At 39.4% G+C, this 16,479-nt stretch overlaps 1 protein-coding gene across 1 annotated transcript in view; it reads left to right on the forward strand.

Annotated features, from left to right (window-relative positions):
* Positions 1 to 16,479, forward strand: part of LOC107554508 (A disintegrin and metalloproteinase with thrombospondin motifs 16) — a 68,402-nt gene that overhangs the window by 470 nt on the left and 51,453 nt on the right. Inside the window, exons 2-3 of the mRNA XM_016237028.1 lie at positions 1,980 to 2,070; positions 5,384 to 5,712. Coding sequence (XP_016092514.1) covers positions 1,980 to 2,070; positions 5,384 to 5,712 — 420 coding nt within the window. The remainder of the gene's footprint in view (positions 1 to 1,979; positions 2,071 to 5,383; positions 5,713 to 16,479) is intronic.

The raw sequence follows: 16,479 nt of genomic DNA on the forward strand, positions 1-16,479 counted from the left end.
ACACGTGTGTTCGTGTGTGCTCTTGTGTGTGTGTGTGTGTGTGTGCGTGTGTGTGTGTGTGTGTGTGTGAGTGTGTGTGTTTGGTTCAGTGGAAGAAACCTTGAAGCAGCAAAACAGAAAACTCTTGCAAAGTTGCTCAAATTAGAATGATATTTGGTTCCCAGTGATTTAGTTTTACTAACTAGTGATCACTGTTGATTGCTGTTGCTCACCCTCAGGCCATCAGGATCAGGATGAGTTTGTTTCTTCATCAGGTTTGTAGAAATGTAGCATTGCATCAGTGTCTCAGCAATGGATGCTCTGCAGTGAATGGATGCCGTCAGAATGAGAGTCCAAACAGCTGATAAAAACATCACAATAATCCACAAGTAATCCACGGCACTCCGGACCATCAGTTAACGTCTTGTGAAGCTAAACGGTGCGTGTTTGTAAGAAACAAATCCATCAATACAGCATTGTAACTTTAAACTTCTTGCTTCCGGCCAAAATACAAAATAATCCATAATAACCATTGCTTTAAAAGCTTAATTCGCCAATCTTATTTATGTTTCAGTTGTACCTCAAATGATTTCTTCTTATGGCTTGTGGAGATGCATGTTCATAGTCTGTTTTGTAGGGAAACAGCAAACAACAAACAATCATTTCTGGGACTCACTGAATGAAAAACAAACACACACACACACACACACACACACACACACAATGCACATTCTTTCATAATTCCAAGATTCAGTCCACATGGTTCATACCCTCAAAATATTTCTTAACTTGATTTTTTTTCCATGGCAAACTAAAATTATATTCATCATAAAATAACATTGACGTCCGCCTTCTGCCTATATACAGTACAGTAAGTAACCGTAACACAATCACCCATCTGAGACATGTCACCTCACTTCTAGTGTGATCAGTGCTCCATATGTATTTAATAGGCTTTTTTATTATTACATTGTGTTTATGACAACTCAGGCATTTTTCTTTATGTCGTAAAAGGCATGCAGCGTAATATATAGCATACACACACAGTATATGGCCATTGATTGTATATGCATGTATCCAGCCTGTATTTCACAGCAAGCTACAGATTGTTTACTGCCTGCAGTGGCCATTATTCTACAGGACACGAACCGCATCGAGAAATCACAGTTTGTTGAGGAAACACTTTTGAAATGTGAGGAGCAGTTTCAGAAACAAATGTATTTTTCTCTTTATTATGTGAGACAGTAAGATAAGACAGCAATAAAATGGCTGTAAAGTGTGCTGTCTGCATCTGGGAGCTCATACTGTATGCCAGCAGAAAATATATTCTGTTTCTGAGAGTGTTATATTGCAAGCAGCACCCTTGCTTCATAGGAATATAATGATTGTCATCCACATACTGTAGTAGATAAGAAAATGTAAAATCCCTTAAAATAGTGTCTGCAACTGGTCTGCACTCTAGCATGTTTAAACAGAAACTCTATAAGTGCACAAATGATGCATTCAGCTGGTTGTCAATCACAGATATATACACAAAAAACAATCAGGTTATTTTCAATAAAACTTTACAGTGACATGTTTTGATTTGAAAGAGATTGTATCATAAGAAATCAAAATCTCCCTGAGCTCTTGAGATATGAGCTTGATTTATTATACAACAGAGACTGAGCTGCTCCATTATCTGTCTGCTACTCATGCTGCAGTAAATACAGCTCATAAATAGGAATGAGGTGAATTACATCGCTAACTAAAGCATAGACACAGAGTTTGCTCTGTTAATCCCAGACAGAAAAAGCCACGTTTCACGTGTGTTTCATCTATTTCACATGTGAAGGGAAAACACATGCCTCACCCGTAGATCTGTTTTAAATAAAGGATGAAAATTAATTTAAGTGTACTTACATTCTGATTAAAAGAAGTCTCTAAAACACGCGCCTGTTTCGTCAATATTGCTTTGCATTGCAATGCAAATGATGCATGTTCACTGTCTGTCCACGTAGAGATCTCACTGTGCATCTGCAACCCTTCACGCTGGTCCTCATGTAAAGCGTAAAGCTCTGCTGGAAACTCTGCGGTTACCTCACAACACAGGTGAGAGTGTTACAGTTACCTGCCAGACGTGATTGACAGCTGTCAGTCGCAGTCGCATTATATGAGCAGTTTATTAATATTGCATCATGCATTTAGATTTTCCTCCCAAAAATTAAAAGAAAGCAACTCAAAAATATCTGTGTAAGAGAATATTGCCGTTGCACAGTCTATACGGGATTTGGTCGGCAGGGAGCGATAGATATCCTAATCAATCGGAGCCCTATGACAAATGCACCTTAAAATACAAGCTCAAAACTGTTGTGTTGAGGTGATTAGGCTATTTAATAATAATAATAATAATAAATGCATTAATAATAACAATGCACTTTATTGTTTCTTGTGCTGACATTTAATACCTACAGTGTTAGCAAAACCTGCATGCAAGCTTTGTAAATGAGGATATAAAAATCTAAATAGCCATGAAAAGAGCACCACAAATTTGTTTTTTTTTATATATAAAGCTAATTATAATAATCCAATGGTTTGGTTACAGACTAATCCAAAACCTTCTCCTAAAAGAAGACTAAACGAAAGAAAGAAAAAAAAAAGTGCATGTGTATTTCATATGAATCAGTTGTTCCAACCGAGGGTGTCCCCAGATGTCCCCAAAAGGAGGTTTCGTTTTTTCGCTTCTGCAAATGTTTTTGAACCAAATCAACCTACCCTGCCTTTAAGGTAGGTTATATTTTATATTATATTATTTTATTCTATTCCATTATCTATTCTATTATCAATGCTATTATATTATATTCGTTTTGTTCTAATTTATTTAAAAAATAAAATGGTCTGTGCTAGACCAACTGAGACGTGTATACTGCTGCTCTCTCGTTGGTCAGATTGCTTCCATTGTCCTCATTTGTAAGTCTCTTTGGATAAAAGCATCTGCTAAATGATTAACTATAAATGTATATTTCCTGAGCATACAGATATATACATATTTGACACTTCCAATAATCATCAAATAACATGTATAAAGATAATGAATATTCCATGTATGCATTAATTAGCTACTTTTCGTCGGAAGTTTAATCTGATTTAATGGTTGGTGGGAAAAATAGCATTTTTGCCATTTTTTATTAATGTCAATTAAATTCAAATTCTATTCAATTAAAGTCATTGTGCTGGTCATTTTTTAATGGCTAGGATTTACAGACCTGCAGGATTAGCGGTGCACTGTAAAATGTTTTCATCATTATGTTTTAACAAGTTTTTCTTTTGGGTTTTATGAGTTTTCATCTACTGAAGTGGTTTCAAAGTGTAATCAGCTGATCACTGCGGGCTTTACACCACCTTAACTTGAATTTAAGGCAGTAGTTACTGTCAGTTGGTTAACTCTTTACAGGGTAGATGTTTGGCCCCTCCTCTCGCCAGGGGCCCGGGGCTCTTACGCACAGGACATCGAAAAATCTTTTTAAGAGCATACTAGTTTTAAAAAGACTCTTTAAAGGTGACATGCATTTATTCATTATTAAACACTTTCTTCCCAGCTTATACTTTTACCCCTTTTCTAAGCTGATCTCCATAAAAAAAAGTGTAACATCATGACTCTGTTTGTTTGAGCATGTCGACTAACATTGACTCAACTAATGGAGTGAGTTTTGAGCATGTTAGTGAAAGTAAAAAAAAAAAAAAGATGAGACTCTTCACAAATGTCATTCTTCTAGTTTGTTTACTTAAGAAAGGAGAAACGACCGGTGTACCTGACAAGGCTTAACCATGTCAACATCACCCGCTTAGTATGAGCTTGACGTATTCCATTATGGGATTTACATCATTGTAATCTTTCAAAATGAATGCAACACATAATGAAAGTAGAGATGTGTTATTCTTACTATTTGCATTTAACATCACATATGCATATCTGTCGTTCAGCAAAACAAAATCAAAAAATACACGAGAGTGGTACTGCCTGTTTGTTGATAAATTGGTAGACAGGGTGTTCAGAAAACTAAGCTTTATAGTTGTCTGGGAAAAAAATACTTTGGTCACATTTTATATTAGGTAGCCTTAACCATTTGATACAATATACTTATGCACATACATGTTGGCTCGTTGTGCATTTAAAGTACCTGCGTTTAATTAACATGTGTTGTTAGACTGTTAACTTTACCTCTAACCTTACCTCAAAAACTAACACTATAACCCTCATAAACCTAACCTTACCTTTTGTCCAATATATAACCATACCTCAAACTCATTAGCAGTAAATCTGGGAATTTTTCAAAATAACATGAAGTGGCACTGTAAATCTATAGTCTATTAATGCATTAATGTTAGTATAGTCAAGGCCACCTAATATAAAGTGTGATGGCGTAAAGATTTTTATGCAGGTTAGATTTGATTAATTAGTTGCACACATGGGGTCCGTTCTTTGTACGTCGATAACTCCGTTAGCTGGATTTGATTGTTGATGATTTCGCTTGATCTTGGATTGTTTGGTTCTTCAAAGCTCATCCCAGAGTTGCGGTCATAGCAACAGGTCCTTAAGCTTAAGCCTGCTCGGGAGCAGGCTTATTTCATGTAAACAGTATTAGATCGCATCTTTTTAAGTGGAAATCTGTCCCAGCCACTGGGACACAGATGCAACATCTCATTTACATATCGACCAACGCAATATACCAAGTGCAGCGCAAATTAGCGTAGTCGCAAATAAAGAATAAAGAAATAAAGAAGCCGCAGTACGTTGAAAAGAACCAAAGTTTTGATACTTGGTATTGCGTGACTCCTAGGTTCCAAGTCGTCTTTTATTTCCTGAAGCAAATTAAAAATAACATGGCTTGGCAAACGATATGTTTGGACAATGTGTTCTTCTTGCCTTCTAAATAAATTAATATATGTGGAAAAAATCCTCTCCCTTCTACCACGCGCTCTCTGTTCTCTGCAACAATAACTGCAGCAACTTCAAGTGCAAAATAGTTTAAGACTTGTTTTTTGGTGCGTTAAATAATGGCGCAAATGCCAGTAATTTGACGAGCGTAAACGTTAGTAAAACGCATTGCACGATTAATTTGAATACGCTGCCCCCATAACTTTTGCGTCTGAAAGGGAAACTCCTACAAATGCATATTCAATAAGATCAGGCGCAAAAATAACTGTCCACGCCTTTTCAGCGTTAATTCGTCACTGCGTGTCTTTTAGTAAAACCTGACAGTGCTATTTTAATGCCAAAAGATGGTTTGCGCTGGCGCAAGCTGTTAGTAAAACTGGCCCCTGGAATCTTTCAAATCATCTCGAAGTACGAAGAACGGACCCCTGAACAGAAATAATGCATTCAACTCCAGCTTTTAATGACCTCACTTCCTCCTCTATGTAGAATATGAAATCGTGGCCCCATACGAGGAGGACCATCAAGGGCGTTACGTTTCCCATGCCGTGGCCCACCATCACCGCAGGAAACGCTCCATGGAGGGTCAAGATCACGACCTCGCTGTGCACTTCAGGCTGCGTGGATTAGGACAGGACTTCCACCTGGACCTGCAGCCGTCACGTGGCCTGATCGCCCCCAGCTTCACCGTACAAACCCTGGGCAGGAGCGGCACAAAGAGCCTGAAGCCTATTCCTCAAGACCACCTCTGCTTCTACCATGGGGTGCTGAGGTCAGAGGTCAACTCATCCGTGGCCCTGTCGACATGTGCAGGGATGGTGAGTGGATTGATGGGTTATCCTGTTTCACAGCTGATTGTGGTCAATTGGGGAAGGAGTCATTGTCAGATAGTCTTAATAACAAAACAAGTCTTAAGAATTTATCATTGCATTAAAAACTATATCAGGGTTTCTCTATAGAGACACTACTGGGGGGGAAACAATCCAACGCTCTCCATTGACTTTGTATTGAGGGAAGCTGCCTTCTTGTCATTTCTGACTTATAACAAAAAACAGAACATTGCCAAAAAGCTGCTGTGTGACAAGGTGTACAGTAAATAAGCTACAAAACCCAGAACTACGTGTTTAAGCTGTCGACCCCCCAAAAACGAGCATTTAAGGACACAAAAATAGAGTGCAACATGTTATATTACTCTGAGAACTGCACCCACTGGAGGGAAACGTAATCGGCGACAGGAAACATTAATTATTATTATTAACCATGTCAAAGGATTATTTCACCACCCTTGTGAACCTGAGAGGAGGAGATATATTGATAAACTAAATTGTATTGGTCTATGTCAGTGCCTCTGTAACGTAGGAGGCGTGACAGCAGAGTTGAGGATCCATCTGCAGCCTTTTTATTTAGAGCGTAGTCGAACAGGCAGGGTCAAAACACCAGCAAAAACAGGAGTAATCCAGAACAGACAAAAGAGTAATCCAATAATCAGGCTAAGGTCAGGGCAGGCAGCAAACGATCAAAAACAATGTAAACAGTCCAAGATCAAAAACAGGCAAGGCAAGGAACACGGAGAACACCATGACAATACAGGTGATACAATGTGCAATGTGTGTGTGGATGAGTGCAACCTTTATAGTGTCACTGATGGGAAACAGGTGTGGTGTGATAATGAGTTCCTAGGCAGGGGTTATGGGAAATGGAGTCCTCAGAAAACAAAGATGAGACCCACTATCGTGACAGCCCCTTTTCCTAACCTTCCTTTTGTTTGAGAAATGATCCAACTGAATGGCCCAACGTGAACTACCCTGACATCTACAACAATTTGTGTCCTTAAATGCTCATTTTTTGAACCTTTATAGTGTCACTGATGGGAAACAGGTGTGGTGTGATAATGAGTTCCTAGGCAGGGGTTATGGGAAATGGAGTCCTCAGAAAACAAAGATGAGACCCACTATCGTGACAGCCCCTTTTCCTAACCTTCCTTTTGTTTGAGAAATGATCCAACTGAATGGCCCAACGTGAACTACCCTGACATCTACAATTTGTGTCCTTAAATGCTCATTTTTTTGGGGGTCGACAACTTACAAAAACGTAATCTGGGTTTTGGTAGCTTGTTTGCTGTACACCTTGTCACACAGCAGCTTTTAGGCATTGTTCTGTTTTTTGTTATAAGTCAGAAATGAGAAGGAGGCAGCTTCCCACAATACAAAGTCAATGGAGAGCGTTGGATTCCCCAGTGTGGGCGTGGCCTACATGCGCTCTGTCTCTATTGTACTCCCTCTGAAATGTGGAAAATGTATGCAGCACTAACCCAACTGATTTATGCTATGCCATTCAGATAGTTGATAATGATGGTGATAAAAATAGACCAGAAAGAATTTATCTTCTCATTAGAGAGAAAAAGACCCACAACCTCAAGCAATTTTGGCAGGAACTGTAGAGCGATCACTGTGCCATCATCAATGCACTGAATCACTTGTGTAGGCCTTCAAACCGCTGTATTCATCCGTCTAGTGTACTCATCATCCCATCTGTTTGTTTTCTCCATGGATTAATGTTCAGTGTGCAGAGAAACCTCAACCCTCCAGAGTGCTTTTGTTGTTTTGGCTCCCAGCAGGCGCTGCAGGAGCAAAGTGACTCTGCCGCAATTCTCATGACTTTACCCTGACTGGACTAACATAAAGTGCCCGTACCATCAATAGAGCCCAGCATTCAAATCCCCTTAAACCAGTGACTCAATAACCCACATAAATTTAGGTCAGGCGAGGTTTTACTTGAGAACAGAGCCCTCTTTTATTAGTCAAATCGACATTTGGAGGATCTGTACTCGTCCTCAGTGGAAACAAACACATATTGTACTCACATAAGCTTTAATACATGATGTTTTATTTGTAAACAGTTTGTTTTGAAAAGGAGTTCCAGAGCAACACTGAAAGATTACAATGAGCTCTTCAAGAATCTATGTATAAATACTCTATTGCTGCATCCCAAATCACATACTATCCATCTTAAATAGTTTTTGAAGTTAGAATTAGCGTGTCACAAATCATAGGTACCTGGATGATTTACTATTTCCTGTGGGAATTCGAAATACAGATCTGTGCAAACTCTAATGGCTAATGTTGCCCACAACCTATTGCACATTGAACAAGGATTCGATTAAGAACTACAAACGTGAATAAAAAGTGTTAAAAACTACAAACATAGCAGACATGTGAGGCCGACGGACATGTAGAGAAAGGGGTTTGAGTGATTAATAATCAATATCGAACATGATGAAAAATATTTATTTAATCATTTTAATTTCCCAATGGCTTTTAACCTTTATGTGATTGTCAGCTTTTAAATGGAGGCAACTCAAATCTTACTGTCATTGCAAATGTACTGGGTCTATAACTAGCTGAAATATGTGCTGGAAGTGTAATGTTGTAGACTATCACACTGTCCCCAGCTGGATGTGATTAGCAGCGGTGCAGAGTCATTAGTTAACTCCGTCTCTCCTTATGTGTCCAGTAAAGTCTGTGTATAAATTCACTTTGAATGGCGGAGCCTGGCTTGGCAGATCACCACTGGAGGTTGGCAGGGCTTTGATGACAGTCAGAGTTTGTCATAAAAGGTCCTAAATGTGAGTTTAAAGGCGTGAGGACTGGACTATTGAGGCCCCAGTGATTTAAAGCTGACGGCTTTATACAAAACGGTACAATAGCTGTCTTTAGTGGTGGCACATGGGATGCCAATTAGGAGGGTCATTAGAAATGGCAGTCTGGGTTGAGACTCTGTGCTGAAAGTTTTTCTGAAGTGACGCCAGTCTGCAATAACAGGCTAATTGTGAGTGATGTCAGCCATAAGCTGAAGCCATAAGTCTACATTTGGACATCCAACCTTCGACACGTCTGACACAACACTGTGGATAACACAGCTTAAATAAGCAAAACATTCATACTTACTTAGGGGAAGGTTTTAAAAGCAGCATATAATCAAAATTGACTTTTGTAGTACATGTTCCTGGTCTTATTGTTAAAGGAACCCACAAATCCTGTCATCATTTACTCACTAAACTATTCTGCAGAACACGAAATAAGATATTTAACGTTTCAGCTGTCGAGAGAATGAAAGTCAATGGGGTCCAAATCTTTCAAGCACTAAAAAACAAATAAAAGTAGAGTAAACGTAGCCTATACAGCTCCATTCAGGTATGGAATGGCCACTTTTCATAATCCAGTCAGTTTCTGATGAGAAAAATCCTTCCCTACATTCATGTTATGTTACATTATGGTGTTTAAATGGGTTGATAATGCTGTTTCAAGTTGACTTTAAGGATTTAGAAAGGAAATCTGAGAGTTGTTCACTGGGACATTAAGACAGGGCAGTCCAAAACTGGTCTAAACAGAGTTTGTAGTATCTATTTTTGGTACAGGTCCTGTTATATTGGACTGGTTTTGTTCACTCTTAATTAAAACCAAGGACAAACTCCCCAAGAAATCGTGTTTGATTTCTGATCCCAACCTGCTCCGTAGCAGAACCTGGTGCGTTGGTTCATCGTCTTTCACCAAATTTCCAATATAATTATGATTTAGCGTTCATCATTAGGCTTTGAAAACCAAGCCATGCAACCCGCAGCAACTCTTCAGATCTCTTGTCCAAGATATATGCATTATTATCCCTCATAAAACAACTCCATGTTTCACTCTCCAGGCTTTAAATGTGGCTTTGATGGACTGACATTGGTGCCAACATAATGGTGTAGTTACAAAATCTACCAGCAGGGACTAGTAAAACATCCAAAGCTTGATCCCATGGTTAACATTAACCACAATGTCACAACAGTATGTCAAATGGAGATTTATAGTATTAACTGTACTACATCACGGCTGGTGTGAATGACTTAAATCTAAGTTCTAACAGTCATTGTGAAAGAAGTCTTAACAAGAAGTGTTAAGATGAAAGATGAAACTAGTAACTCTGAACAGGATCCATTTCAGATTTTTTACTCTGAGTTAATCTTGTGGCAGTTCATTTCCCAGTGACTTTTAACCTCTATGTGATCGTCAGCCTTTAAACAGTGGCAGCACAATTCTTACTGTCACTGTAAATGTACTAGGCCTATAACCACCTGAAATATGTGCTGGAAGTGTAATGTTGTAGACTATCACACTGTCCCCAGCTGGATGTGATTAGCAGCGGTGCAGAGTCATTAGTTAACTCCGTCTCTCCTTATGTGTCCAGTAAAGTCTGTGTATAAATTCACTTTGAATGGCGGAGCCTGGCTTGGCAGATCACCACTGGAGGTTGGCAGGGCTTTGATGACAGTCAGAGTTTGTCATAAAAGGTCCTAAATGTGAGTTTAAAGGCGTGAGGACTGGACTATTGAGGCCCCAGTGATTTAAAGCTGACGGCTTTATACAAAACGGTACAATAGCTGTCTTTAGTGGTGGCACATGGGATGCCAATTAGGAGGGTCATTAGAAATGGCAGTCTGGGTTGAGACTCTGTGCTGAAAGTTTTTCTGAAGTGACGCCAGTCTGCAATAACAGGCTAATTGTGAGTGATGTCAGCCATAAGCTGAAGCCATAAGTCTACATTTGGACATCCAACCTTCGACACGTCTGACACAACACTGTGGATAACACAGCTTAAATAAGCAAAACATTCATACTTACTTAGGGGAAGGTTTTAAAAGCAGCATATAATCAAAATTGACTTTTGTAGTACATGTTCCTGGTCTTATTGTTAAAGGAACCCACAAATCCTGTCATCATTTACTCACTAAACTATTCTGCAGAACACGAAATAAGATATTTAACGTTTCAGCTGTCGAGAGAATGAAAGTCAATGGGGTCCAAATCTTTCAAGCACTAAAAAACAAATAAAAGTAGAGTAAACGTAGCCTATACAGCTCCATTCAGGTATGGAATGGCCACTTTTCATAATCCAGTCAGTTTCTGATGAGAAAAATCCTTCCCTACATTCATGTTATGTTACATTATGGTGTTTAAATGGGTTGATAATGCTGTTTCAAGTTGACTTTAAGGATTTAGAAAGGAAATCTGAGAGTTGTTCACTGGGACATTAAGACAGGGCAGTCCAAAACTGGTCTAAACAGAGTTTGTAGTATCTATTTTTGGTACAGGTCCTGTTATATTGGACTGGTTTTGTTCACTCTTAATTAAAACCAAGGACAAACTCCCCAAGAAATCGTGTTTGATTTCTGATCCCAACCTGCTCCGTAGCAGAACCTGGTGCGTTGGTTCATCGTCTTTCACCAAATTTCCAATATAATTATGATTTAGCGTTCATCATTAGGCTTTGAAAACCAAGCCATGCAACCCGCAGCAACTCTTCAGATCTCTTGTCCAAGATATATGCATTATTATCCCTCATAAAACAACTCCATGTTTCACTCTCCAGGCTTTAAATGTGGCTTTGATGGACTGACAGAATTAAAGACTAACTTATTTATTTATAATGAACAGAAATGGAGCGAAGCACGATTTGCCCTGTAAAAACAGAGCAGAAAGTGGCGCCAGTTGACGGGAGGTCGTCGTTAATGTGCAAGGATAAATGCGGTCCTGCTCAAGTTGATTTAGCCTTGATTTGCACAGTCAGTGTTCATGCAATGCAATGTCCGAGTTAAGACCGAATCTGCCTCTTCACGACAAGAACTCAACAAGTTAGTCACTGAGATGATGTAAGAGGATTTTAAAAAACGAATCATTGACACCCTCCTCAAATAGTTTCAGCTGGCAAATAAACTCTTATAGCAGCTCAGAGGTTCGGTTTCAGCTTCTAAAAGCAGCAAGGCAAGTACAAGCCTCTCTCATGGAAATAGGAACAGCATCAGGTGCATCGCTCAGAGTTTCCTCATATCCGCTCAGCTCCTTTGATTAGAGTTTCTGTAGGGTCGTGCCTGGATCTGCCCATTTCCCAGCTGTTATTTTTCTCCCAGGTAGCGTCTCAGCCCGTCTCCTGGCGCTTTATGACTGCTATTTGCACCTTGTAGCACTCAGTGTGTAATTTCATGAGAGGTATTTAAGGAGGCAGCGCAGACATTTGTTTTTAAGTTAAGCTTGTCATAGACCTGGGAGACTGAGGCGCAGATTTGTGGCGGATGATTCTCACGTGTTACTTATGCAGGAATGCCGTCAGCAGCACCACTCCCGCTTGACAACATAGATTTTCACTGTTTACTTACACTAAACTGTACACTTAGTGCCATGTGTGTAAATTGATTTATGTTTTCGAGTTTCCTCCTTGCAGAAATGGAAAGGTACAGATTTCCCTGGATAGATCATCAAATTTATGGTTTCCTTCAAAATTATCCCATTTCCCATTTGGCAGTTGCTTTAGACCAAATTTGATATTTATATTGTGCCTGATATAAATTTGACTGAAATTTGATTTATCCGTTGCGTCATCCAACAGTTCCAGAACAGCATAATTCAAGCTCTTACGACAACAGTGGATTTAATTTTTGCACTGCAAATCTTTGTCAACACATCCTGTACCTTTCAGAGAAGCAGAATTAATTTATTTATTAATTTTATAAAACAAAGAGATTTTTCTCACTCATATGTTGATCTTTTATAGATCATGTTATGCTGCATTTGATATACTTAAACTGGCGTTAGGTATAGAGCAAAGGTTCTCAGCTCTTGCCGCTTTCCTGCAGAGTTCAGCTCCAACTCTAATCAAACACACTTGAACAAGCCAATCAGGGTCTTCAGGGTTACTAAAAAGTTACAGTCAGGTGAGTTTTATCAAGGCTGGAGAGAAACATTGTGGGTTAGTGGATCTGGAGGGCCGGCGTTGAGAACCCCTGGTATACAGAGACAGAGAGTTCTTGACAAACCTGAGTAGAGTTTGAGACATTGTTGAGACCTCTACTAAAACTCTATAGGGAGATGACTGAGATCTGTTTCTCTGAAGACTAATTTGAGAAGAAGAAGGTTTACGAAATTTTGCTGTTTGGCTGTAGTGTCTCTGGAAACAATTTCCAGTGGGTCTCCAAAGCAAAGGTCATCGGCAAATCAAAGTTCTTCTACAGTCTGAGATAAAGTGATGTCACAGAGGATGAACACTAAGCATAGTGCATATTTTCATATCTGAAAGCCATGTGGATTTAATCGAATGGAAAACACGACAGGGGGTCACTGCAAGGTCGCTCACTGTCTGTCTGAATTATGTCACTGAGATCTCGCACTGTCTTCCTCAACTACCTAGAAGCCATAATTGCAATCTTGCGGGATTCTATTGACTAAACTTTGGACGGATAGGAAGGACTGACTGGAAGACTTGCAGCAAGCGTGTAAATAGCATGAAAGCACAATCGCCATAAATAGACTCGACTTTGGGAATTAGTCTTGACAACGGCTGAAACTCCCAACACGAGAGCATGAGGCTGGAGTCATGCAGAGTGACCAGTCATGCCTGAACTTCATCCCACGTCTAGCCCAAAAGCCTCGGCTCTGGCAAAGGTCGCTTCTGTTGACTAAACACTGTGATCTGGTGACAGAAGACGAGCGTATCTCATGAGGATTGCTGCCTTGACATCAAAACAACTGGGTGATTTTGCTCTTTGAAGTTCTCAGCGTCCAATAAAGGATCAAATGCTTGACTGTAGGACCTTTGGTCTCAGGGTGAGATTAAGTCCCAGGTGTTGTTCACTTGATGGAGTCTCGAATCACTGCTCTGGAAACGTCTGTATTAATCTGCTTACAGCTGCTAATGATATCAACTAGCCTAACGAACTTGAAAAACTTGATCCACAGCCAGTGGTTCTTGTCTTTTTTGCCTGAAATCTATTTCGTCTGATTAGGCATACATGTCAATTGTATTGCTGCCCCCTTCAGCTCTATAAAATACTGCCATCGACATGGAGTGACATCAATTCCCATCCAAGATCATAAATTAGGTCATAAATTATAGTCATCCATGCTTGTAGCGTTGCATTAACGGAACAGTTGTGTTGTTCTGTTGAGTTGTGTCTTTCAAAGGGTTGCCTGGCCGGAGTGAGATTTTGATGAGATGAGCTGAATCACCTGTTTGAGGTTTTAAGAATCCTACAATTCATATTTAATTTCACCTCAGTAAGGCAAATTACCCAAATACTTCAGCCTAATGTTGTGCTAGTTGCACTTTTTAGAAATGGTTCGTAATTACTTAGCTTGCTTAGCTAGCTCGCTAATATTGCCAGCCAAAAATTGCATTATTAAAAACCAAATATTGCATTTATTTTTGTATGCCCTGTGCCATTGTGTGGCAAAAAGGTAGTATATAGATGCACGTTATGGTATATGAAAAGTGCTGTATGCTATACATTATAAGCTTGTTTGTATAGCTGAAAGAAAATGTAGAATGACTATTTGCATCAGATTTGTTCAATGAAATACAATACTTATTTCTAAATAATTTTGCAGTGATGATTCCTCACTCAAGCACGTCACACTTTCTCACAAAATATGATGCATTTCATTGCATTGTTGCTGTTGACAACCATTTGTAAGGGGAACAAGTCAGAGGTGAATATTATGTAATAAAACTGCTACTGTCGTTTATTGTTCCTGTAGGGTCTAAATGTACAGGAATCCCGGTTCAGTTACTGTAAATTTGCATGAAATACCATATATTAATCTAAAATAATGCTCTAATTTGCATGTCTAATTGACATGCATGTATGTGCGTTTTGCTGTAGTTCGGTTCAGTTATACTTGGTTAATGCAAACTTACGAAATGGAAATATGTGCATAATTGTCACTTAACCTATTAAATGGAACAAGCCCTCTGTCACCATCTGTTGCGGTAAGCAGCTCCAATTAAACTCTATGAATATAAGTCCATTTGAATTTCAAGACAAATTAAGTTGTGTCCTTTTATTTTGCGTTGTCTTGTTGTTTGCCGTGAGATGTTGTGTAGTGTCTCACTGCAAATGCTTGAGAGTTGGCAACCTCCCTTTTTTCAATACTTGCCTGTAAACGTACAGTATACGTAAGTTGTGTTAATTAAAGTGTCTAATTATCATTGGTTCCAGAATCACGCGAGTGTTGTTTTGAAAAGTGTTGCAATCTATCAGCAGTTACCTCCCATACAGGCGTTAATTACGTGACAAGATGTGTATCCTCTGCAGACACTGTGATCTTGGATCAGGGTTGTTTAGTCTGGCGAGACCTGTATGGCTTCGCTCACTGATTACTTAAGCGTGGAGTGAGGGCAGTGTTCCTTGAGCGAGTGAGACCAGATCCCTGCTCGACTGTGTTGGCATCACAAAAGTGGGGAAAAAAGGGCATAAACCAGTATTTTAAGCAACATTAACCTCTGTAGAGAGGACATACACTCTTCAAAGCTACACTTGTGTAAGCATTTATGAGATGTAGATGAATGGGAAAAGCGTGTACACATAAACATCTGCTCAGTTCACATTATGGACCATTAAAAATCGACCTCAAACACACATTAGAGACTTCAGTCCTTGATTGTACTCGTGTCCTCCAGACAGCTCTGAATGTGTCTCTTATTCACCTTCATGCACAAATCCTCAACTCAAAAGTGAGCGGCTTTGCCTCTGTCTTCTCTTCCCAGAGTTCAGCAAATGTTTTACAGCCTATTGTGTGTATGATTGCCTTGCGATGAACTTAAGTGTTGTTGGCAGTGATGAATGCTAATCAGATGCACATTGGGTTCAAACAGGTTCTCAGAAGGGCTTTTCTGTTTGTTTGGAGAGGAGCTTATCCTCGGAGCCCAATTGAGGATAATTATCTGAAGAGGCGGCGCAAACAAGTTCTCGCTCTGACCTGCCGTGACATTTGGATGAGGGCTTGAAGAGTCCTTGGGATCTCCAGATTGCGAGGGACGTGAAGCTTGTTAGTGTTAATGACAGTGCAGCTCTCCAAAGCAGTGTAATTTGGGCGTTTATGTCATAAACTGAGCTCAGAGTCGGCTCAATGTGCAAGTACACGCATCTCGAATGTGATCTGTGCTGCTTCCTGAACAGGAATCACGCTAATGCATCTTTAATCCAGATGGGTTTTGCTTTTGAGAAACTAAAGGTGTCTTCAGAACATTAACAGTGTCTGTTTTATGTTCTAAAGCACATTGGCATTATGACAATGTTCGCAAAACGCTGTGCTGGTGTTCCTCAATCATCCGGCTCAGCGTCTGTTCTCAGCCTCTTACACGAAGTACTAAACGTCAGCGGGTAATTCAGCCTGAACTGCTTAATGTATGGACTCATTCAGTTCATTTCAGTCTGAGTTGTGCTGTTTTTATTTTATTTTATTTGGATATATTAAAGTTTAATTATTTGAATTGCAATTGATATTCTGTCTTGCATCTGTTTGCATACTGTATTGCGATTGGTCTGTTATTTCTCTCATCTATTTAATATCATATTAACTGTTAAATTGTGGCCACACTAGGCTTTGAGCTTATGAAATTACTTAAATTGCTGCAAACCATGCTTCTTTAAATTTGTGTGTCAGAGTTCAGTCTGTGATGTTTAATTCACCTGTTGGTCACATTTCTTTGCACTATGCAAATTCACAGGTCAGATTTCACCAAAATGTGCTGAATTTTGATATGTGTCCATATAT

This window comes from Sinocyclocheilus grahami, unplaced genomic scaffold (assembly GCF_001515645.1).
Source record: "Sinocyclocheilus grahami isolate Dianchi unplaced genomic scaffold, SAMN03320097.WGS_v1.1 scaffold504.1, whole genome shotgun sequence".
Taxonomy (NCBI): domain Eukaryota; kingdom Metazoa; phylum Chordata; class Actinopteri; order Cypriniformes; family Cyprinidae; genus Sinocyclocheilus; species Sinocyclocheilus grahami.